The sequence below is a fragment of the Miscanthus floridulus genome, chromosome 2, assembly GCF_019320115.1.
Source record: "Miscanthus floridulus cultivar M001 chromosome 2, ASM1932011v1, whole genome shotgun sequence".
NCBI lineage: Eukaryota > Viridiplantae > Streptophyta > Magnoliopsida > Poales > Poaceae > Miscanthus > Miscanthus floridulus.
The window spans coordinates 64,875,409-64,899,272 of record NC_089581.1 but is presented as its reverse complement, the minus strand read 5'-3'; the positions used below and the strand labels follow the sequence as shown (position 1 = coordinate 64,899,272).

At 45.3% G+C, this 23,864-nt stretch overlaps 3 protein-coding genes, 1 long non-coding RNA gene and 1 pseudogene across 4 annotated transcripts; all 5 read right to left on the bottom strand.

Moving 5' to 3' along the window:
- Positions 1-262: 262 nt before the first annotated feature.
- LOC136536651 (protein VACUOLELESS GAMETOPHYTES-like) lies at positions 263-712 on the bottom strand. Its single transcript, XM_066528872.1, has one exon. It carries the CDS (start codon positions 710-712, stop codon positions 263-265), a length of 450 nt encoding a protein of 149 aa, XP_066384969.1.
- A 3,433-nt stretch (positions 713-4,145) lies between these two features.
- On the bottom strand, positions 4,146-8,637 carry LOC136536650 (CASP-like protein 1U1). The gene is made up of 3 exons (XM_066528871.1): positions 8,552-8,637; positions 4,613-4,891; positions 4,146-4,524 (listed from the first exon to the last, which is right to left on the bottom strand). Exons 1-3 carry the CDS (start codon positions 8,635-8,637, stop codon positions 4,146-4,148), a joined length of 744 nt encoding a protein of 247 aa, XP_066384968.1.
- Positions 8,638-10,805: 2,168 nt separating this feature from the next.
- LOC136539006 (uncharacterized) lies at positions 10,806-11,227 on the bottom strand. Its single transcript, XR_010779517.1, has 2 exons — positions 11,156-11,227; positions 10,806-11,063 (listed from the first exon to the last, which is right to left on the bottom strand). It is a non-coding gene; the product is annotated as an uncharacterized lncRNA (long non-coding RNA).
- Positions 11,228-20,913: 9,686 nt separating this feature from the next.
- On the bottom strand, positions 20,914-21,546 carry LOC136539005 (CASP-like protein 1U3). Its single transcript, XM_066530926.1, has one exon. The coding sequence runs from the start codon at positions 21,514-21,516 to the stop codon at positions 20,914-20,916; it is 603 nt and encodes a 200-aa protein (XP_066387023.1). The 5' UTR covers positions 21,517-21,546.
- Positions 21,547-22,308: 762 nt separating this feature from the next.
- On the bottom strand, positions 22,309-23,636 carry LOC136536648 (CASP-like protein 1U4; annotated as a pseudogene).
- Between the last annotated feature and the right edge of the window lie 228 nt (positions 23,637-23,864).

The window sequence follows — 23,864 nt, the reverse complement described above, 5'->3', positions numbered from 1 at the left end:
TGAGAAACATATTCATCGGAAACTGATCGAAATTGTGCAAGTGAGTTTCCACATTCGCACGAAAATCTCACTCGTTCTGGAACATATTCATTAGAGACTCGGCAAGACCTGCCACAACGGCTTGAGCAAGACCTCCCACAGATTTGTCGCCCAGCGACGACTCCTTTTCCTTGCTGCTGCTGCTGGTGGTGGTGGTGGTGGTGGAGGGCCTGGCGCCGTGCAGGCACTCGATATGAATGTCGAAGTTGCACAGCCCGCAGCGTTAGACCCAAACGAAACAGAGCTCGCGACACGCCGCGTATGTTCCCAAGTCGGGCAAGGCGGTCAGGCTATGATCCGGGTGCAGCATGCTGCTCGCGGTCTGCGGCAGGCGCGAGCATCGCGGGTGCACGCCGAACCTGCACGGCGCGCAGTGGTATAGGAAGACGCCGGCGGGGACTTCCTCATGGCACAGGTCGCAGACGCGCCGGCCGTCGTCGTCGGTGCGGGCGAGGGTGAGGTCGTGCCACGGGTGCGCGAAGAAGGAGCTCAGGGTCTCCGGGTACTTGGCGCACTCCTCGTGCAGGTCAAAATCGTAGCGGCGGTGGTGGCAGCTGTGGCCGCTGCCGGTGAGCTTCTCCCAGCACAGGTCACAGAAGCGCGGCAGGTGGTACTTCGTCCTCAGCTTGAGCTCGTGTTGGGGATGGGAGAAGTGGGCTACCGGCATGGCCATGGTGTGGATTCGTTTGGATTCTCGGACTGTTATTCGCGAAAGAGTTTTGGAAGGGGCACGTCAGATGGGGCCGGGCTCGGCGTGGGTTTTCCATTATAATGACAATTCTGAAAATTGCCTCGATCGAAGTCATGGATCCCTCCTTCCTGTTTGCCTTGATTGACTTCCATATTTGCCTTGATTGACTTCCATTAGTTTCTATTTTACCGTAGCCTGTGGGATGTGTGAGGCGTGCGTTGAAGCTTAGGCGGGGGAGATCAAATAACATTGGCCATCGAATTAAGTTGAAGCCTGTGAGAAAGGATTAGGAGCCATAAAATTTAATGATATGGTAATCCTTGGTACAATTTCGTTGGTGCACAATGGTTGATTATAGTCTCTCAGCGAGGGATTTTTTTTTTTTGAGACCTAATATAGTTTTGATTGGTCCTTGTAATAGAGACAGGAAGAATCAACCCTTTGAGTAGAGCGACTCTGATCGGCCTCCATTCACCCCCGAACCGAGTCAGCGTTGAGCAGCAAGATCTTGCTGTGGTGCCTGTGTTGGAGAGAGATCAATGCACCTTCCTACTTCAAATTTGTGAAAAGACTCTCAGATTCTCAGATTTGCTGAAGAAGATATGATAAATTCTGAGATGATTAGTATTTTTTGTCTACTGACTGACCTGCCAGGCTCGTCAGGCCGAGTGCGCTCGCATGGCACAGCTAATACCTTGGTGGGCCATAGTCCATGGGGATGCACGACATGCTTAGCAAACATCGCTATGCCTTAACGGGTCAATGTTGGGCCAGGACATGCTGAGCAAATATGGCTATACCTTAATGGGTCATTGTTGCGCCACGACGGACCACCCATTTGGCCATCCATAAGAGGACCTACATTTTAGAAAAGATTTCAGTATACTTTGCATATTTTCCTTGGTGAGCTTCGTATAGTAGTCACGGTAAATAAAATAAACTGCTCCGGTCCCTTCCTGTTTCCACGCAGTAACGTGCATTTGAAAGCTGAGCTCCAAACTAAATTCACATACAAGAATAAGGCATCATACTACCTTTTCAATATTGTTAAGCTTAAACATGTGCACCGAGCAGGAGAAAAAATTATAATAGCACAATCTTTCGTTATGACAAATTTTTCATTGTGATTATGGATTTGGTGACCCATGCCTATGAAAATTTTTAGTACACGACTAAATTACCGACATGCGTGCGTTAGGCCATCTTCAACCTCGTGCGCGACACCCACCTCACCCTCCATCCTCATCGCCGGTGGCCGCACTCCTCGCCCTCGCCCCCACTGCCGCCCCCACCCTGCCACGGCCCACGACGCGCTAGGGCTTGGCCGGAGCTCTACAGCCCCCGCCGTAACCACGGAGCACTGACCAAGCCGTAGCGTGCCTGTGGCGGCCGTCTCCCCCCCCCCCCCCCCCCCCCCCATCGTCGGAGCTCCACCGCCCCGACCTAGCCCAGCCACCTCCACCACCGCCAGGGCCCCTAACCGCCCTCCAACCATCCTCATGACTGGCCTTCTTTCCCCCAAACCTTCCCTTCCTAAGCCTGTCAGAGTTGGGGAAGATGAGAGGGAGAGCTCGCTGGAACCCTAACCCAGGGGGATCTAGGAGGAGAGGAGGTGGAGGCCTACCACGCCGGATCTGCCATTGCCATCGTTGGATCCACCGCCATGGCCGATGCCGGATCCGCCTGACCGATGTCGGATCTGTCGGATCCACCTGACCGACGCGGGTGGGAGAGGAGCTCGCGCGGGTGCGGGGAGGAGCTTGTCGGTCATCGAGGAGAGAGAGAGAGAGAGAGGGGGAGAAAGATAGAGAGGAGAGGGCACGGCGAGATAGTGAACGGGCATGCGCGGCGTTAAACGCCCGCACGCCCATAATAAAAGTCATCAGTAATGTTTTGTCCAGGGCGTTCGCCTGTTCGTACGGCCCCGTTGGTGGGCCACAATGCCCACAGGCTCTCTTATCCTCTCCTCTTCAAGCATCGCAATTTCTTAAAAAAAGCGCCGCGACTGCGCTCCGCAACTGCACGCTCCGCCACATCTCCCGCCCGCCTTCCTCTCCACTGCCACACCTAGCCACATCCCGCCCTGGTCTGCGCTCTGTGCCTTGCCCCCATCCAGCTTGCCCGTCGCAGAACGAGAGTCACGGGAGGCCTGCACCTGTGCTCCCATCTAGCGCGCCCGTCGGCAGGAAGGAGAGGCATGCGCGCTGCGCCGGGAGTGTACGTTAGACCGTTGCTCTCGACGTTCCTCTAACACGATCTTGTTGGCTACTGAAGTTCTCCACCAGGTAGCTAGGCTGTGGGCGTCGGTGATGTTGTGTTTCAGGTGCTTCGGACTTATGTTTCATGTGTTTCTTCTGAATGTTCCCAATAGATCTAAGATGTTGCATATGTGGCAAGTCTATGTTTCAAGTATTTCATGTGTTTCAGGCATACGTTTGAAGTGTTTCATCTAGATGTTGCATATGTTGCTATGTCTCTATACGCATGTTTTAAGCGTATGTTTCAAGTGTTTCAGATGTTTTAGACTCATGTTGCAAGTGTTTCATCTGGATGTTGTAAAAGTGATCTTGATGTTGCATATGTTGCTATGGCTATACACGCATGTTTCAAACATATGTTTTAAAGGTTTTATCTATTTCAGACGTATGTTGCAAGAGTTTCATCTGAATGTTTCAAAAGTAGATCTAGGAGAGCACATGTTACAATGGCGCTAGTGGCTGGAGGACAACGGCCTGCCGCAACGGCTTGTTGTTGCTAGAAGCGCCGCCATGGATTACCATGCAGGCCCCTAAGGCCGGCAGACACCTCCGCGGCACCCAACCGCAAGCGGGGCAGGTGACCGGGCCCACGTGGGGCCTAGGGATGGGCGTGGGATGCGGGATGGGCTGCTGGAGCGTGGGATGGAAATGGGTACGACATCCCGACGCGGGGGCACTGCCGCTGGATGGGATGCGGACTCGGATCGTGAGATGTGGTGCAGGATAATACCCATGCGTCCAGACGTGCCGTCTGTCGGGACGTCCGGGTCATTGCCTTATCTCCATGGTTTCTTTAGCCCCGATTTGGATAAAAAAAATAAAGTCACATGAGACGTTGTCGGTGTGATCTCCTACGAAATGAAATGAGGCAAAAATAGAAAAAAAATCCCGCATCTCTTTTTATTACATCATCCATGCATGATGATGAAAGATGAGACGCATAGTTCTCGTGCCATGGTTCGATAGATATAAAAAGAACTGAATCCGTTGAACTGTAGGATTAAAATCATCGTAGACTTATATACAAGGTAGTACTAAAACCCCCACCGCGTTCACTCTTCAAAGATTCGACACTCTCCTCCATCCCAGCCCAGGTGAAAAGGACGATGCGAGCAATGGCGCGCATGAAGCGGCCGATCGATCACGGTTATCAGTTATCACCAGTCAGAACGCCGCCTTCCCGAGCTGCCGTCGCCCGCGTCCCTGGCCAGTGCCGCGACAGCGGCGGAGACGGCCGCGAACGCGCAGACCGCCGCCGCGACGGTCACCCTGCCGCAGAACGCGCCGGCGGCGTCGCACACGCTGCCTCCTCCTCCGGCGCTGCTTCCCCACGAACCAGCCGCCGTGCCGGTGCCGCCAACAACGTCACGGGTCGCGCAGGCCGCGCCGGTCGCCGAGAATAGGAAGCCCTGCGTGGCGGCGTCGAGGAAGGGCACCAGCGGCACCGAGACGACCGCGGCGTCGTCACTCACGGTGAACAGGTACAGCGCCGCCGCCGAGCAGACGGCTGCGATCGCGCCGGCCGCCACGAAGTACCTGCACGTACTCGCGCCGCACGGATCTCAATGCACGTCGGCAACGTCGCATGTGAATATGTGATTGTGCAAGCCTCTTTGTTAGATACCTTAGAGCGTTGTACTGGCTGTAGGAGACGGAGTAGCTCGAGGATTCGGGGTTGCCGTCGACGATGACCAGCTGGCTCGCGGTGCCCATCACAACGATGGCCGCCACCGACAGACCGAGCGAGGCGATGCGGAAGAGGAGGCTCAGGGCCTTGTACACCTCGTCTGCCATCGTTGAGAAGAGAAGGCAATGAGTGGACCAGACCAATGCACAAACCAGATCCAGAATCCAGATGCTTGCAGTGGTGGAGAAGTTCTCTCTGAATGAATGCGTGAAGCAACTAACAATTTATCCATCCTTGGCTCATTTCAAACAAAGAATTTGTGAAGTTAACAATTAGCACTGAATCCCCCTGTAATCCCCAAACTATGTGCTCTCAGGCCCGGCCCGGGGGGGGGGGGGGGGGGGGGGGGGGGGGGGGACGGCCGTCCCAGACCCAGGAAAGTGATGGGCCCCCAGCCCCAGATATGTATACATATACACTAGTAGCAATAGGAGATGACGACGCCCGCAGCACCGCTCCGCACGAGTCGCGACGCAACACGTGACCTTCCGCTTTCCTTCTGCGCTTGCGGCGTGGGAGCGTGAGGGGCCTGGCGGGCGGCGGCGTTCCAGCACCAGAGCAGAGAGGCGAAGCGAACAGGCAGAGGCAGGCGCCAGGTGGCATCTGGCAACAAGGGCCCTCACGTGACGTGATCTCCAAATCCTGATTCCTGATCATCTAAATCTCTAATTCCCTGTTAGGCGTCAGGTATGAAATCTGAAATTTAGTTACTAATTGACTAATTGTTTCTCACGTGATCCCTATTTTATTAAATTGTAGTTACTAAATGTTTCTCTAAATTTTTTAACAAAGCAAGAGATATATTAGTTGAGAAGGGGCCTATAAGAGAAGAGAATCTTGAATTCCCTTGGAATGCCAATGATAGACATTTTCCCTATGCCTATTACTCCAGAAAAACGAGCAAGGAAGAGATATATGATAGAAAATGGTTGGTTTATTTTAAACACTTGGACATAGCATTTTGCTTTTATCGTAAGCTTTTTAATTCTAACAAATCCAAGAGTTCATTGGGGAACGATGGATTTAGAGATGGGAGGCATGTCAATGAGAGGTTGAGGGAGTATGAAAATTTTAAGGTAATTTAATATGTATATACAAATTATTTCATATGAATATTGTTTTTGCATTCAATTAACTACTTATTACTAACATTTGTATATGTGTGTATATAGTACTAAGGGTAGTATTAGTAGTATTATCATGTTCATATAAAAAGGTCCAAAATTTTAGCTTCGTTATAGATCAAAATTTAGTTAATAATCGCAGTTAATAATTGTTTCTCTAAATATTAGCAGGACCATGTCATCAAGAAAAAAATGCTTCTCGCAATGAAAAAAGAAAGAAGAAAAAGCGAATAGATGATTTGGTAGAATCACAGATAGCGGCTCTTCATAAATTTTTTAAAGAGTAATACAAGCACTTCATGAGATCCTGATGCATATTGGCAATAGTTGTTGTGGATGGGATTGATATTGACACCAAAATCAATGACTTCGTATCGAGAAATGTTAGAAATTTTTTTTGAGGTAATTTAAAATGTATATAAATTATTTCATAGAAATTTTGCTTTTGTATTTAGTTAACTGTCTATTAATAACATTTTGTATATGTGTATATATACTATCAATGGATAGTGCTAGTAATATTATCATATTTGTATAGAAAGGTCCAAAATTCTAGGTTCGTTCTAGGTCCAAAATAACTCAGGACCGGCCCTGTGTGCTCTCCACGCCGCAGGAAACATTCAGATGACCCACATTGCTACAGCGATATTTGAGTATTCTGAAGAGATTTGCAGAATGAAATCTGCGTCACATATAATCAGATTGTGGCTACATCGTGCGTCTTATTCAATGGACTTCTTTCCTTCAAACTTACTTGTCGTCGTCTAACTTGCAGAGTTTGTTCTAATTAATTCAGCTAAGAAGGGACATTGCGTCGATAAGGAATTCTGAAATATCTGTTCATTTCGAGTTGTCCGACGTCCGAGAGGCAAGACATTGATTTTATTATTCAGTATTCAGATTATTTAATTGAACACTAAGTTTTCCTTCTATTTGAACGGTTCCAAAATGCATGAAGAAGTAGAATGTGTTTAACATTGGAACAAAATATTGTTAGCCTTGATGTATAGGGACTAGAATCAGTCCTCTGATTCCTGAATAAGCAAGAGAACATTGCGCCAACAATTGGGCAAATCTAAGTTTATATAGGTCAATGACGACAGTAATCCATCGACGCCCGCAACATGGTTAGCCTTTAATTCTCAACTATGCAATGGTTCATGAGTCATGACAACTTAACATATTTAACATTATATGTTACTACCTGAACTGTTCCTATCATGCTTGATCGTGACAGGTTGGTAAATCTCTAAACGCGATAAGAGTTTGATGCACAAGATCTCAGCGAAGTCAATTGGATTACAGTACATGTAAATGAAGTGAAGAGGAATCATGTTCTGGATACATTTAGCTGTTTAATATCCTTGTGTTGCTGTACTTTTACCTTTTAATATAATCAACAGGTCGCTTGCATGATTTGTTTTATATAAAAAGTAATTTATTTCAAGTGAATATTGCAAGCTAGACTTCTTTGGATCTTGCCATGATTTCTTTTCTGGTAGTTATTACTTCTCTAATGTGAAGGAATGGAAGGCCCAAATCATCTTTGGGATGCAGTCACATGGAAACACCCAAGAGGTTGTTTATATGTTTGATTGTGACCTTTTAGAAAATAAACGCAGGACGCGTATTTACAAAATAAGTACCTTTCAATGTTAGGTACTGGTTACAAAATAAAAATATGCATGCCATGGTTTTTAAATAGCGGGCTATAGCGGTTGGAGAGACTCCACGCTCCACTGTCATTTGTGCCGCTATACCAACTTTAATCGCTATTTAGCGCTATAGCGCCGCTAAATTGCATAGCTTTAGCGTTCAAATAGTGGCACCATTTCAGATTTTGCCAACAGGCCATATCAAAGCCTCATAAGCCATATTGTACAATTATCATTTGCTACTAATTTATTATTTTGGACAATTAAGCACTGGAGTTTCATAAACCATGTTGTAATGTCATATTAATATTGTTACCTAGACTTGTGGAACGTTAGAAACATATTTGTGTTTATGGAATTTCAAATTTGTCATGTTTTTGTCCATCAATTATTGGTATTTTTCATGTTTTTTTTGAAAAAAAACGATAAAGGTCATAGCGCCGCTATAGCTGCGCTATAACTTCATAGCAGCTGAAAAAAGTTGCCGCTATTTAAAACCATGATGTTGGCTGAATTCCGAAACTGAAACTCTGCACTAGAAAACATTATGCCCCTCTTTTCAATGCAGATCATGATAAATAAAAGCTTTGATGTCAGGATGATGTCACAAATAAAATTCATATTAATTAATGTTAAACATTTACGACAAAAATCAGAAAACAATACCTGTACCTAGTACTAACTGAATTTCCAGTCCAGACAGAATTAATACAAAAACCAATGCAAAGTAAGAATTCAGGTGATTTCCAGTCCTCTGAATATTTTAATTCAAAACTTAATTACAGAAACAGTTTCTTCTAGCAAGAAATTCAGGTGATTCAACTCTCCAAATAAAGAACTTCTCGTAACACGATTGACGGCTGGTTATGGGACCAAGGGAGTCCGTCGCAGAGATGAGCTAATGGTGGCAATGGCAGCCGCGGCCACAACCGTGCTTTGCCTTATATCACGTTAACGACTAGAGAATAACTGCACCGCCGTCCACGTACCATGATCAGCTTCCCAGCAATGGTGACATGTTGTCATGACCTCATGCGCCGTCATGCGAGGAAGAAGAATGGATGGATGGATATACGGCCGGTGCGCGTACGGCGTACCTAAGGGAACTGTAGTCACTGTAGGAGACCTGGCTTGCCGTCGCCGGAGAGCAGCCGGTGCAAGAGCACTGGGAGGCGGACACCATCCTGGCCGCCGAGGGCCGACGCCACCAACGCCACGGTGGCAATCACTACGGGAAACGGGTTCTTTGTCGAGTGCAAACTGATTTGCCGAGTGTCAAAAATCGGGCACTTGACAAAGACATTCTTTGCCGAATGCCGCACTCAGCAAAGAATTGTACTCGACAAAGAATTCTTTGTCGAGTGCCGGGCACTCGGCAAAGGACTTCTTTGCCGAGTGCCAGGCTCTCGGCAAAAGAGCGGCACTCGGCATAGGCTGCCCTGCGTAACGGTGTTCGGCCACGTCCTTCTTTACCGAGTGCCTGCTGTTAGGCACTCGGCAAAGATTTTTTTTTCGGAAAATACTTTGCCGAGTGCCCCTGACACAGTGCTCGGCAAAGTTTTACTTTTTTTTTGAAATGTCTTTGCCGAGTGCCCATTGATTCGGCACTAGGCAAAGATAGGAATTAAAAAATTACTTTTTTTAAATACCTTTGCCGAGTGTCACCTGGTCTGGCACTCGGCAAAGAAGGAAATTTCTAAAAAAAATAAAAAACCTCTTTGCCGAGCGCCTTATTATTGGCATTCGGCAAAGACCCCTTTATCGAGTGCCATGCCCCGGCGCTCGGCAATTGTTTTTTGTTTTTGGCCTTCAAATTTTTTTTGCTGACCTTTTTAAGTACCAGTAACTCCTCGTTAGAATTTGAGGATTTTTTTGTGGCTTTTTATATATTTAGTTACTTTATTTCGTTTACTTGAATTCTTTCGAAAAATATAAATTTGAATTGCACGTGGTACGAATAATGGAATTTAATGATTCAAAAAATGATAGTCATGTTACTGAGTGTAGTGTGAGGCCGTATCCAGGAATAGACCTGGAATTTCAAACATCTTATTCACGAAACATGACCGTGAACTTGCGTGCAAAGTGTTTTTAAATTCTATAAAAAGCAAACGAAGTCCAAAAATTATGAAACTTGTTGAGATGTCGTGATATCATATGTGGAGGATATGATAAAAATTTCAGAAGATTTCGTGCACGTTGTCACGTACGATGATTACAAACCAAGACATCTCCACGTACGATGCAGAGTACCCCAACAAGGCGGCATGGGTGAAGGCAGAGTTTTGGATAAGTCTCTCTCGCACAACATTGCTCAATACGTCGCATTCATTGAACTTTTCTTGAAATAATGAATTAATACATCGCTTTTGTATGCAGACTTATTACATATGCGATGAGGGATTTGAGGCTAGGGCGGAGCAGGTGACTACCAAAGCCTGTAAAAAACTCGTCACCGACATGCATCATGAGGCGCGCATCCAGACCATCGTAACCTACCCACGGGTCGAAGCTTGGAGAGAGGAAAACCAAGAAAGACGCAAGAGAGATGCAGCTGACCCGGGAGCAATACCTTGAGGTAAATCACTACAAGAAATCTTAGGATCTATGACGACCTATTGTCATCATGAATTCTGATATATTTGTCATAGTAGTTGTATTTGTGACGACTGCATGACGAAAAACCAATCGTCAAAGATCATGCATAGTAAATCTTGTTTAATGACGATTGCATATTTTTTCATCATAATTTTTAATGACGACCAGATTAGAGAGTCGTCACTAAATATCTTAAGGCCTGGCTAAGCCCATATACTAAGCAGACTTTTAAGCGGCCCATTTAGCTTTCTAATATTTTTCAGCCCATTTTGTTTTATTATAATTAGCCCACACAATTTTTTGTTTGGGCCCATTTAACTTACAGTCCAGCAGCATAACAGAACATACTTTCCTCTGTTTGTGTTTACTTGTCAGTAACTTTTTACTGTAGCAAATTTGACCATCTGTTTTTTTTTCTAAAAAAATCTTAGATACTTCAATGTGTATAACACTAATGAAGTATGTTTAATAAAGAATCATATATGTGAAAACTTGATGTATCTAAAAATCTTTTGTAGGAAAAAATGTATATTCAAAATTGCTACATTAAAAATTCGGTGACAAGTAAACGAAAACGGAGGTAGTTTTTTTAGTCCGATTTTTATTCACATTCAGCCTGTTTTTTTATTTTCGCATTCCTGTTTGCATTTTCAGAGGCCCATTTTATAGCCAATATTTTTAGGTCCAGCCCATGACACATTTTTTTAAGGACGGCCCATGATAAAAAAAAATCTGAACCCGACAAAACACAAATAGTCCAAATTATTAAAATCACAGCTCAAACACATTCCATTCATAAACAAATCAATAGGTTAAATGGTCATACATCTACAGGGGAGAATTTTGAATTTGGAAAGAACCCAATCTGGACTCGTACATGAATGTCCATGGATTTTTGTAAGGAACAAATGGAAGGAGCTGATGCCGCAGATGAAATTGACTTCCTGCGAATATGCAAGTTTGCGTAAGGTAGAAGTGGAAGGAGCTGATGCAGCCGATGACGTCGACTTCCTGGGAATAAGCCATCAAGTAATAATCAGCCAACCAATCCAGAGTAATACAGTGCATGATTCAATTACTGGACAAAACAATCAGAGTCATACCATTCACCTTATTTCCATAATAACGGAAATCTAACCATCTCTAGAGTCCAGAGTTACCAGGCAAGCAGGAGATTACTACATTCGCAACACAATCAGAGTAGCATGTTGGCAGCCTGACAACCAGAGACCACGAGCAACGAAGGAGAATGGAAAAAATGGAGGCGGTACCGTGCACGACGGGGTCAGCGTTGAGGCCATGAACCTCAGCGACGAGCGCGGGCTTGGAGATGTCCTCAGGGAGGTCGCCGTCCATGAGCAGATGCCGACCTCGGCAGACGCCTTGTGATGAATACAGGCCCGATCTTCCGAGAGGTAGCCGGTAAGTTCGATTTTGTGGAGATCTCGACGTTGGCGATCCGGCTTTAAATCAGACGCGATTCGAACCCTACAACCGTTACACCACTGCTCCGTTGGTTATCAACCAAGCACAACTTGATTGACCTCGCCAAGAAGGCTTTTCCTGCAAGCGAATCGAAAGCAAGAAGGTAAAACACACAATCTGAAATTGCAAATATAAATGACGCGAATATCAATAGAGGATTCAAGAACTCGGTTCCAAAGGACTAATCGACACAGTGGAGGAGATCAAGAACGGGGGCCCTGGATCACTGTAAAAGGATTTGTCACCACAGTTACAATGAACGATTCAGTTTCTCGATAGAAAACTAAACTCTAAACAAAACCCAATTGTATAGCAGTGGCGACGGCTGTGTTTATAGTCTAAGACTCGACCTAGGGTTGGGGACGGCCAGGGGTTGGGCGCCCACAACTTGGGCTTAAGGCCCGACACGATACATAGCCAAGTTGGCCCAAATAGGTGACGCAACATCTTGCCGTGGTCACACAGAATGATCCACGGACCTTCTGGAGCTAGGACCAGATCCAAAGCGACGGCGTCGTCGTCCCCTTTCCAACGCATCCAAGAACGGCCCGTTTCGATGTCGTATGAGAAAGTTATGACCGAAACAGTGACGACGTGTCTGCTGAATCCGAGGACGACGTGGCAGCTGAGTTGGGAACGAATGGCAACTTGGGGAAGACCATGGCGTCGGTGTGTCCAGCGTGGCGATGTCCTCATCACCTTGCGCTTCGTGTTCATGGACGTCTGCGAGTCTTTCCGGCTCCCCACGATGGCCACGGCCAGCCTCGGAACCTACGAGTGAGCGAGCGAGAGAGCACAGCGTCAGCACACAATCCGAGGCCTACGCGCCTCGATCCAAGAACTCACAGGCAGCGGATAGAGGGAAGCGGAGTGCTTACGAGTCTAGGCCGAGGAGAGCGCGGCCACATCGGCGGCGACGTCGTGGCGGACGCCGGCAGCGATGGCCTTGCCGTCGATGATCTGCGTCATCGCAGGGTGGTTGTGATTGTTCGCGACCGAGTGGGGGCGACGACTCCGGATGAGACCTGGGATTCTTGAGCTCCTCCGTGCACGCTGCCTAGATCCGTTGCCTCCTCCTCGGTTCTTCCTCGTCGATGACTCCATTAAAATCTGCGGCCGCCAGGACCTGATCCTCTGCTGCTAGCGTTGGATCCATAGCCTCCGGCGCCTTGGATTGGATATGGAGGGGTGGCGTCACGGTCGGCATCTAGAGGGAGGGGAGTGGTAGCAGCAGGTGGCGGGCAGTGGTGTGGAGGCGCACGGGAGGGGAGGAAGCGGAGAGGGTGTGGATCCAGGAGCTGTCTAGGGTTTTGGAGGTGCTTTTATGTGAGGTTTGCTGCATCTTGGTCGTTCATTTTGATCTAATGGCCTGAATGAGGCGTGGCTTGCGGGCTGAGATGGGCCAGATCCACGAGATGGGCTTTATTTCTGCAAGCCTCTATTTAATTTTTTTTTCCTTTTATTTATTTGCAACAAATTTTATGTTACTAGATTGCAAATCATAAGAACTATTGTCTACTAAATTTATATACCCCAACATAATTTTACATGAACTAGACTACCTAAGCAGTCAATATTTATATAACTAGATTGCCATAAAATTTTTAAGTTATTTTAACAAAGTGAAACTATACATTGTTCACAAATAGATACATCCCTCACATAGTTTTATATAACTGTGTGAGTGATATATTGTAATCACCCTAATCATCTATTGAAACACTCCTCATCTCAAGGATTCACTTCCTTCACTTGAGAATGAGGTAGAGTTGTAAAGCTCAAGCCTTAGTGGCTAACCTCAATAACGTGGAGGTAGACAAGCCTTAGTGGCGAGTTGAACCACGGAATAAATCATTGTGTCACTTGTGTTTTGCTTCATTACTTGCAATATTTGTTCTTGAGGTGTTTCTAGGGTTTGATTCCGATCTACAAATTGGTGGTGGTGCTACTTCTTCTAGTTGGTAATCTAGGTTCCTTATATCTGCAGATAGCTCAGTAATTTACTCGATCTGAGTTTCCATTGTTACTATAACTATGTGAAGCATATATATTACACCTTTGTCAAAATGTCTTGAAAATTTTCTTGCAAGCATGTAGACCTCAAGCATGGCCCCACACAAAATCTTAGATTTTTCTTATTAATTTCAGTCATTATTGAATTTATTTTGTTTAAAATGAAGAAAAGAGGTTGAGTTACCCATTCAAAATAATATAATTTTTCATCATCCACCTCCACAAAAATTGTTTCACTGGGCCATATGAGATCTAGTATAAAAATCTTGTACCATTTTGGATCGTTTCGGGGTGGTCTCAGTCCAACCTCCAATTACTTCGTAACGTCACGCAAAAATTCATTTAAACAGTAGAAAATAGCAAACCACCTCTGAAAAATCTAAAACTTAGTGTTTCCTTAACTTGTGGAACACACAAGCTTGAGAAAAAGTTTGAGGTGCATATGACGTCGAAATATACGAGACCCTTGAAAACCTAGGAGTTGTAGTCAGGGCTCCATGAAATGGCGCATCCACTTGGTGAAGCATGCATATTACGCCTCATGTCACACTTCACATATAAAGAGAATACTAAAATCCTTGATAAACTTTTTTATATCTAGATTGTCTCTGTGGTTGCTACTTCTCTGCTAATCTCATAGCACCTCTAACATATTACTTATCCTCTCTCTCCCCTAAAAGCATATATGAAGGATCTCCTATTATTAGTTTTCTATCTAGGTTTCCCCCTCTCCTCCAACATATTATTAGTTGAACTACGTCTGATGTCAAACAAAGTCAATAGATGATACAAAAATATATATAAGAATAAATGTTACAATTGAGCTCACTTCCTGAAAATCAAGGAAAAATGAAGTGATTTCGTAGGTATTAATCGAACTTGTATTTTAGTGGCTCTATCAAAAAAACAATAATTAGTTTGTAATGCCGGTTTTAAAGAAATTAGTAACTACTCGTACATCATCACTTTACTATATAACAACGTCAATCAGATACTATTTTTTCATCATAACAAGAAATTAGTAATTACTACTATGATTTCGCAAAGCTACTAATCTGTCTACACCTAAAAAATGTTCTAGATGTCCACGAGTACGTGCTTGTCGGACCCGCCTGGCAGCGGCCCAGAAAAAGAGAGAGATAGAGAGAGAGCGCCGTGGCTTTCCAGATTTGTGGACGCGGGAGCGCGTGTGTTCGAGCGGGAAGCGGGATTAGACACCGGGTGAGTGCTCGTGATGTGGTTCGGCCAATAGGCTTGCACCATGTGGCACCACGGGGCCCTGTCGTCGTTGGGTGAGAGAGAGTAGAGAAGAGAGAGGCCGGCTGGAGCTTTGGAAAAGACGCGGGCGGTAGCCTCCGCGAAACTCCATGGAACGGGACGGTGGCTGCAAAGGAGGAGAAAGAGGCGAAGGAATGGAGCAGTAGTTTTTTTGAAGTGAGCGCTGCGTTCCTCGTGCTGGGCCACGTCCTAGGCTTTGGGCTGGTCCGCTGGTGTGCTGGCGCATGTGGGGAAAAGAAGTCCAGGCAGGTTTCCGGTTTCCCCATGGGCCATGGGGTCCTTGCGTGCGCAAGCAGGTGCAAAACACGTGATTTAGAGGCCAAGGAGATTTGATTAGCATGCACGGGGTGGAGATCTAAAAAAAGCAAGCACAGGACGGATATTGAAAATATAAACATACTATACATGTGGTGTACGCAGGCCTGCTAGGCAGCCCCCGCGTGGAGCGCACAGCGCAAGCCTGATGGACTGTATATATAATAATTTGATAAATTATCAATTACATGCTGATATATACAAATGACTGTGGGACTAGCTATCTAATTTCTTTTAAAATTTAACTAAAAGTTATGACAAACTAATATTGCCAATAATTTATGACAACTGCAAGGTAGCATGTTATGACGTAACATAGATCATCATAGACAAACTACTTCTCTAGGTTATGACGATTTTTATTGCGTCTTAATGACGAACACATAATTTTCGTCAGAAAGTCATTCTCCACCCAAAAGTCGTCATAAAACAGAATGACTTATTGACGAATTGACTCATCGTCACAAAAAAATTGTCATAGATCTTCAGATTTCTTGTAGTGAATGAAGAACATCAATATTGATTCGTTTTGAGATTAAATTGGTTTAATTTGATCTTGTTATATGTCCAATACTTGATGACGTGTAGATGATTCTCTGGTGGTGTCAAGCGTATCGCGAGTGCTGGGCGATGATGGTGGAGAGGTGGTTCACGGAGGAGTACCTCAAGATGCATAGGGATGCCCGAGACCATCGTTTGCAGATGCAAGGTTCAGCACACCATCAAGGTAGCCGCAGCCTCGCCGGATACAAACAAGCATGGGTACGCGAATTCATTTATCTATTGTGACGCTCAGTTCTGCCTGATTTGTAATCATTGTGCTGTCTTTCTCGCAGTCGGCATCACATAGTGGCCAGGCTTGCTCGAACTTCCAGGCATGGTGTATGGCCCACAAGGGCAAGGCGACGTCCGACGGCTCCTTCAACCTAGAGGACTCGCACGAGGCATACACGAACCCGAGCATCCACTCCCGCATTAGTGAGTACATTGAGGTGGCGAGGTCGCTCCATGGGCCAGACCACGATCCGAGCACCCAGGACTTAGATGGAGAGACCGTCATGAGGGCAGGGCAAGGCAAGAAGCATGGGCGGTTCTAGCTTGGCGACGGCGTCATCGACACGGCCTCTACTCCCTCTCTCTCCTAGATCTGAGCACGGAGCACGAGCGAGAGCCCGGCCATTCGCACACGGCCGACCGCTGCACAATATCGGGTCGACGCACTCGAGGTTATTCCTATTTTACTCGTCATACATTGATCTTTACACACATTAATTAGCTTTGCATTACTGAAACATTTGAGTGAAATATTATAGGCCCGGCTGGAACAAGAAATTAGGCAATGTCAGGAGCTAGAGGTCGGGCGCCAGAGGATGGCGGCCCAGCTGAAGGCTGAGCGGGCCGAGCAGGCCGAGCGGCAGGCCCAGGCTCAGAGGTTGACAGACATTACAGAGTTCCTACAAGGGCTTGGGTAACGTGTGGGCTTCTCTCTGCCACCTAGACTATTGGTTCCACCTCCGCCTCCGCGTCCTGCAGCTCCAGCTACTCCTGTGAGTATGAAAGTTTTTTACTTTCGCTTGTGCTTTGCTTATATGGCCTCTACCTTTCTAGATTAGCTATCCAAATAATCTTGTCTCACATGCAATCTTTTCTCCTTTGTGCGGTCTCCATCTGACGGTTGTTCGAATAATCCACCTCATGCACCTCCGAATGATGGAGCTGGGCCTTCACCACAGTTGCAGTGGCCGAGATGAGTGCACGTTATATTTTTTTCATTTGTTGTTCACTTGGTGATGGACTTGTGATATACTTGTGATGTACTTGTGGACTTTGATGGACTTGTGGATTTATTTAGATAGACTTGAGCACTTATTATTATATATGTGATATATATTGTGATGTATATGATATATGCGGATGGATGTGTGGATGGATGAGATATATATGCCGAGCGCCGAATAGAGGGCACTTGGCAAAGAATTTTTTAAAAAAAAATAAAAAATCTTTGCCGAGTGCCTGCAGGGTTGGCACTCGGCAAAGCGACCATCAACGGGGCCAACGCTGTGACGGTCGCTTTTCTTTGCCGAGTGCCCCCGGGTTCTCGGCAAAGGCTTTGCCGAGGACACTCGGTAAAGAGAGCTTTGCCGATCAATTTTTACTGTGTGTTCTTTGCTGAGTGCCGCACTCGACAAAGACTTTGCCGAGTATAATTTGGTCTTTGCCGAATGCGTCAGACACTCGGTAAATAACCCATTTCCCGTACTGATGCGGCTGGCGAGTCTGGCCGCGTCCGCCGACCGTCGGAGTTGCCACCGCCAGCCATGGTTCAGAGAAATCAACGAGCATTCGCATCCACCACGTCTCTCACATCACTACGGATTAAACGCATGGATATGCAAAGCTAGTAGTCGAACCTAACAAAATCATAATTAATAAAGAAGCAACCTCTAGTAGTTCTTCCAATTATGGAGCTTGCATTTTGCATTTACTATGTCAAATTACTTATTGCTAATATGATTCTGACAGCAGTTAGGCTAGGCTACACATTTGTAGATAGAATATATATATATATATATATATATATATATATATATATATATATATATATATATATATATATATATATATATATATATATATATATTAAAAAAGTACTAGCTAGATAGTTTTATGCGATCGAATGAGATGGATGCTACATGGTAATCCAAAATGTGAGATCCATATCATTGCGATGACGTGGTTAACTACCACTCTCACGCACGAACAAATCAAACTTGAATATTATAGAAACGCAATTTGCACAATGATGGGGAGTTGATAAGGTGCGTAGTCGATCGTTGACTTGGACTCGGTACATACATGTCAGTCATATCGATCAGCATGGTGGCGCCTTTTGGTTTCCAGGCACATCAATCATTAACCATCTCGTTAATAACCATTCCCACTGCTACTTGCAAACATTATTCGTTTTGTATTTTCCATTTGACGACATATAAGAACTTATATTATTTCTTCACCAAATGAGTTTTAAGTCTGACAATTCGGCCTATTGCTAGATATATCGAAGCATAATTATAATTAACTCAAATTAATCACCTACACTTCTATCCTAACTATTTAAACTTCTAAAAATTGAATACAAACTGTAAAATATGTCATTTTGAAAAAGTTTCCCCCAAAAAACATGGTTTGTTTGGAACACGCTTTAAGTTTAAACATCACGGGTACAAAAATGAAATTTCTGTATTATCGGTACGGCTGATATTTAGCGTGTATCGTTAAAAAAACTTCATGAACTTGAATTTGATCTGCCAGGATTTGGACCCACGAACATGCGCCAGCCCAGGACGAGTGGATAAAAGTACCACAGTAACCTAACCCTAAAAATCGATCCTATTTTCACCCCTCCTCTTCCTTTCCAAGCTACTGCTCTCTGCTCTCTCCCAGCGGCACGCCAAGCTCTCAAACGCTTTATCCTCAATTTTTATACTATTTTGTATTGTTTTTATATCAAATAGCTTAGATATATTTTACTTGATTTTCTCTATGAATTAATAATTTTTTATATAAATTTTGGCTGAAATTTTCTTGTATATATCACCAATAGATTTCTGATACTTATTTCCTTTATTCCCATTTATCAGTGACAACCGATATTTAAAAAATATTTATAACGGAAAGAAAATTTTGGCTCTCAACTGTTGACGTCATTTGAACTCAAGGACTTCTTAATTCAGTCTTGTTTTATCTGACATCTGGCACTAGAACTCATAAATGTTTGTTTTGTGATCCAGTAGTAACAGAATTTTCTCTCCTTGTGTACTTAAAATGTACCTAGGATCATAGATTATTGAATGTAAAAAAACACATATATTTAAGCATTGAAGCCAGATTATCATTTATTTATTTTTCTACAAAACTGGTAGCTAGTTTCCATGTGCTTACCGAATGACTACTGCACACAGAGAATGTTCAGAAGTGGTGCATAGAGTCCCGATTGTATATCCCACCTTGTGCACCGGTGTTGACTATGTGAGTTGTGTGTGTGACTTGACCTCGATCTAACAGAAGTTTGTTGAGACCTTTATTTATAGAAAGCTGTACTTGTTGTTCAGTAGGCACCAACGTCTTCCAAATACAGAGTAAAGTAACATGTTGCACAACGCAAGTACTGTTATCTTAACAATTGGATATAAAAATTACTTGTCATACAACATTTAATTTCTCCAAAATTGCGCAACACGGGTCAATGTCCCATCAGCAAAGTTTGGAAGCATTTTGTTTTTTCTACCACTGATGAGGTCTCATTTTCGTTCATTTCTGCAAAATCTTTAAGCTTGATGGATGAAAGCAATATGTTCTCGCTCCTTGTAGCAAAGAATTGCACTTAGAAGACAATGAACAGTTGAAAGCGTAAGTCATATAATAGTTTTTAGCTTTCAACATCGATATTTGGTTAGCTTTCAACATCGATATTTGGTTTAGCCATCTAGAGAGACGTTCTTTCAACTACAGATAAGATGCACGGTAATTTTGCCCTATTTGATATCTTCATAACCACAAAAATTCTCTTTATGTCCAAGCAACCTTCGAGAGTATAGGTGACTCATTTAGTCATTCAAGGAACTGAGCCTAAGTATGCAGGTGGCTTGAGTGTGTACATCTAGGTTTGAATTATATGCCTATTTCTTGTCATGACACGTCACCTAGCTCCAACTACTTATGGTGTGTGGTTTGAAAAATGAGGTGATCCATATTTTTCTCACCTGCCACTTTTTTATTTGGTTTGTGGAATGAATTAGTTGATTCATCATCACTTCATTACTCGTAAGCTAATAATTAGTATATGTACGAGGAATGGGTTGATTCCGTCAAAACTCATAGATGAACTTATGATATATCACCTCATGAAGCATGGGGTGACTTCAGAAACCAAACACACCATTAGTTCATCGAGTCTTTACACAACTTATTTTCGTTTCCATGTCTCACTAACAGTCGGTGAGGGTGTATTTTCAGTGTATATTATATATTACTTTTGACATTTGGCCAGGGATTCCGTATAGTCACAAGTACGCCATATTGTGTTTTATGAATAATTATAAATAAAAACTTTATTTCACAAATTATTTTATATTTCTTCATTTTGATATTCAAAAATTAATGAATTTGTGTGGAATAGTTCCGCGACTAGGGTTTTGCGATGTTTTATAAACTATAAAATCGAGGTAGTAGTCAAGATTATTTTTTAGAGGCCAAGTACACATCACTTATTTTCGGTATTCCACAAAATCTTCTGTTTTCATTCTTGGGCAACTATGTTATGGTCTACATTCCATTATAAGGTACTTTCTGTTTGTTCAGTTTGGATAATTTTTACTTTGAATATTCATAAGAGGACTGCGTATCACGGTATTAATTAATTTTGGAAATTTGTAAATGTGTTGATTTTTATTGACAAATAGTATTGTTTTCGCGATGCTTTATAACATTATTACCAAGAAAGTGTACATAGGCCATACATGTTGCTTATTTGTGACCGGAGTAAATAAGTGAGGGAATGATAATTGCCAAAGCTACTTCTGCACGCAAAATTTCGTTAAAAAAAACTATAAAAGGAGTCCAAGATGACATCTATCACAATGCATATTCCAATAGCATTTTTATCCATGACACTGTTGGTACGTATACAATACAGAAGGACAGAAGGACCACCAATGGAAATGAATTCAGAAGATGAAATGAAGCCACACCATGGTCCAAAACGCAAAACCTAATGCTTGTGATGGCACCCATGGTCACAACCGCCGGACTCAGAGCTGGAGCTGGAGTCCGAGTCCGAATCTCCACCGGACGCCGAGCCTCCGACGCCCCTGACCACCTCGGCGACGGACACGACGACGGCCGCGGCCAGCGAGAGGTAGACGGAGATATGCACCTGGCTGCAGAAGTTGCTGCCGCCGATACCGCCGGCGCAGACGCTGACGCGCCTGCCGTTGGCGGAGCAGTAGGACATGTCGGACACCGCCGCGAACGCGGCCCCGGTCCCCGAGTAGAGCAGCGCGGGCACGGCGACGCCCAGCAACGGCATGAGCACCTTGGCCGTCTTGTCCTTGCCCTTCTTCCACACGACGAGGAAGATGGCGATGGCCTCTAGGAACGCCGCAATGGAGGCGGCGACCACCAGGTAGACGAAGGGCGGGAAGTCGCTGTAGGTGACAGTCCGCGGCCGCGCGCCATAAGCCGCGTACACGGTGCACTGGCTCGCCGTGGCCATCAGCACTGCCGCCGCCACCGCCAGGCCCATGCCCGCGATGCGGCCGGCGATGCTCACCGCCGTCGCCCACTTGGATTCCTTCTTCTCCTCGTCGTACATGGTTGACGTGCGCCGATCGATGGATGGATGATCGAGCAAGCTAGCTTGTTAGAAGCTCGATTGTTGACTTTGAGCTTGTTGAGCCTTAGCTAGCTTGAGCTGTCGCGTAGATGTATATATACATATATGAGCATTTGGTGACAACTAACAAGTGGATGATGAAGAGAAGGTCAACGGGAGTGATTGTAGGCGGCATGTTTGCACGCTCAACTAACGTTCGTTAGCACGACGAGCTCACCTCCTTTTTGCTTTCTTGCCTTCTTGGTAATGACTAATTAGTGGATTAGCATCTAATCTCACTTGATTGTACTAGTTGTTACATACTTGCATATTATATCGACTGCGGTTCGCCACTAGTTTACTCGCTAAATCGCTTAGTTTGCTTGGCAAGCCAACAAATTTGCGTAGAGTATTAGGGTATTAGCAATGATTAGGTTCCATGGTTAATTCATAGTAGTAGTATATATATTGTTAACATCTCTGCTCAGAATTATGCATTCATGAGTCAAACTGATGGCCAAGCACTTGCTTTGCAACTCAAAGTGACGGCCCAACATGCTTTGGGAACTGACAGGCCGACGGATCAATTAACCCCCCTCTGTTTGGTCCAGTCCACTTTGAATTCTTTTCCTTTCTTGCAGTACACTTAGCACAGTTGCATGCTTTTTTTATTTTTAACCAAAAAAAAGCTACATGACGACTTGTGGCCAAACAATCACAAAGGGTAAACAAGCCATTGATTTACAATTATTGATTTACCAACAAATTCAAAAGCAAAAAATATGGCACATCCTAATGCTTGCAATGGCACCCATGCCCACAGACAGACTCCGAATCCGAGTCCAACTCAGAGCCAGAGTCCGAACCCAACCCACAGCCATGGCACCATCGCAATGTGGTCAGGAACTCAGCAATGGACACGGCCAAGGCGGCGCCGAGCGCGAGCCACATGGATACGTGCACCTGCTCGTAGAAGCGGCCGCCGACGACGCTGCTGTGGCAGACGCTGAAGCGCCGCCCACTGGGCCCCAAGTAGTAGGAGACGTCCCAACTGACGGCGAACGCACGCCGGCGGACGTGTAGAGCAGCGCGGGCACGACGGCGCCGAGGAGCACCATGAGCACCCTCCAGACTGTCTTTCTCCTGCCCTCACTACCGGAAACAGTAAGTTTGCCATGTGCCACAGGCACTTGGCAAAGGCCACACTACACTCGGCAAACGATTTGCCGAGTGTAACATTCGGCAAAGAGCATATGACATCTACAGTACCGGCAAACAGTAGCTTTGCCGAGCGTTTTCTGTCGGGCACTTGCAAAGACTTTACCGAGAGCTGAAAACGACACTCGGCGAAAAAAAGTACGTGACGGAGGGGAAACGGTCACGGCACGTTTGCTGAGTGTCAACGGCGAGACACTCGGCAAAGATTTCCTTTTTGCCGTGTGTCAAACTTGAGGCCCTCGGCAAAGCTGTCCAGTTTGCCGTGTGTCAAATAGTGACACTCGGCAAACTTACTGCTTTTGCCGTGTGCCACTGTATGAGCACTCGGCAAAGCCCGTTCCAAAATCGACAGAATTTGACTTCTTTGCCGAGTGTTAAAGGGCTGACACTCGACAAACATGCCATTTTTAAGACCAGAATGCACAGAATGATGCCGCGTGTCCACTTTTTTACCGAGTGTAATATGTATGCGCAAATTAGCTCTTTGCCGAGTGCCCGATTAATTGCACTCGGCAAATAAGTAAACACTCAGCATATTTACTGTTTCCGATAGTGCCTTCTTCCTCGAGCTGAGGAACAGGGCTACTGCCTCTAGCAGCGTGGCAATGGCGGTCGCCGCCACCAGGTACCTGCATCACAGCCGCAAATGTACAAATGTTGTGCAGGTACTTGCGGCAATGGATTTTGAGTTCTCTGGTCTGGTGTACGTACACGAAGGCATGGAAGTCGCTGTACGTGACGGTGCGCGGGCGCGCGCCGTAGTCGGCGTAGACGGTGCACTGGCTCGCCGTGGCCATGGCCACCGCGGCCACCGCCGCCAAGCCTATGCCGGCGACGCGGAAGTGGAGGCTGAAACGGTGCGGCCACTCGCCGGAGCCCCCTGACTTCTTCTCTTGGCACATGATCTCTCTCTCTCTCTGTATCGAGTTTGAAGTTTCCAAGGCAGGGTAAGCTAAGGACTGTGAGTTGAGGCTTGCATTTAGCGCTTATACATGGATGTATTTATATACATATATGTATGTGCACATGCATGTGATGGCAACGTACTAACAATTGGCTGCCGACTACTGCCGAGAGTAGATGTTAAAGAAAGAGCGTGACTGGGAGATGCACCGTACCTGCTTGTGATA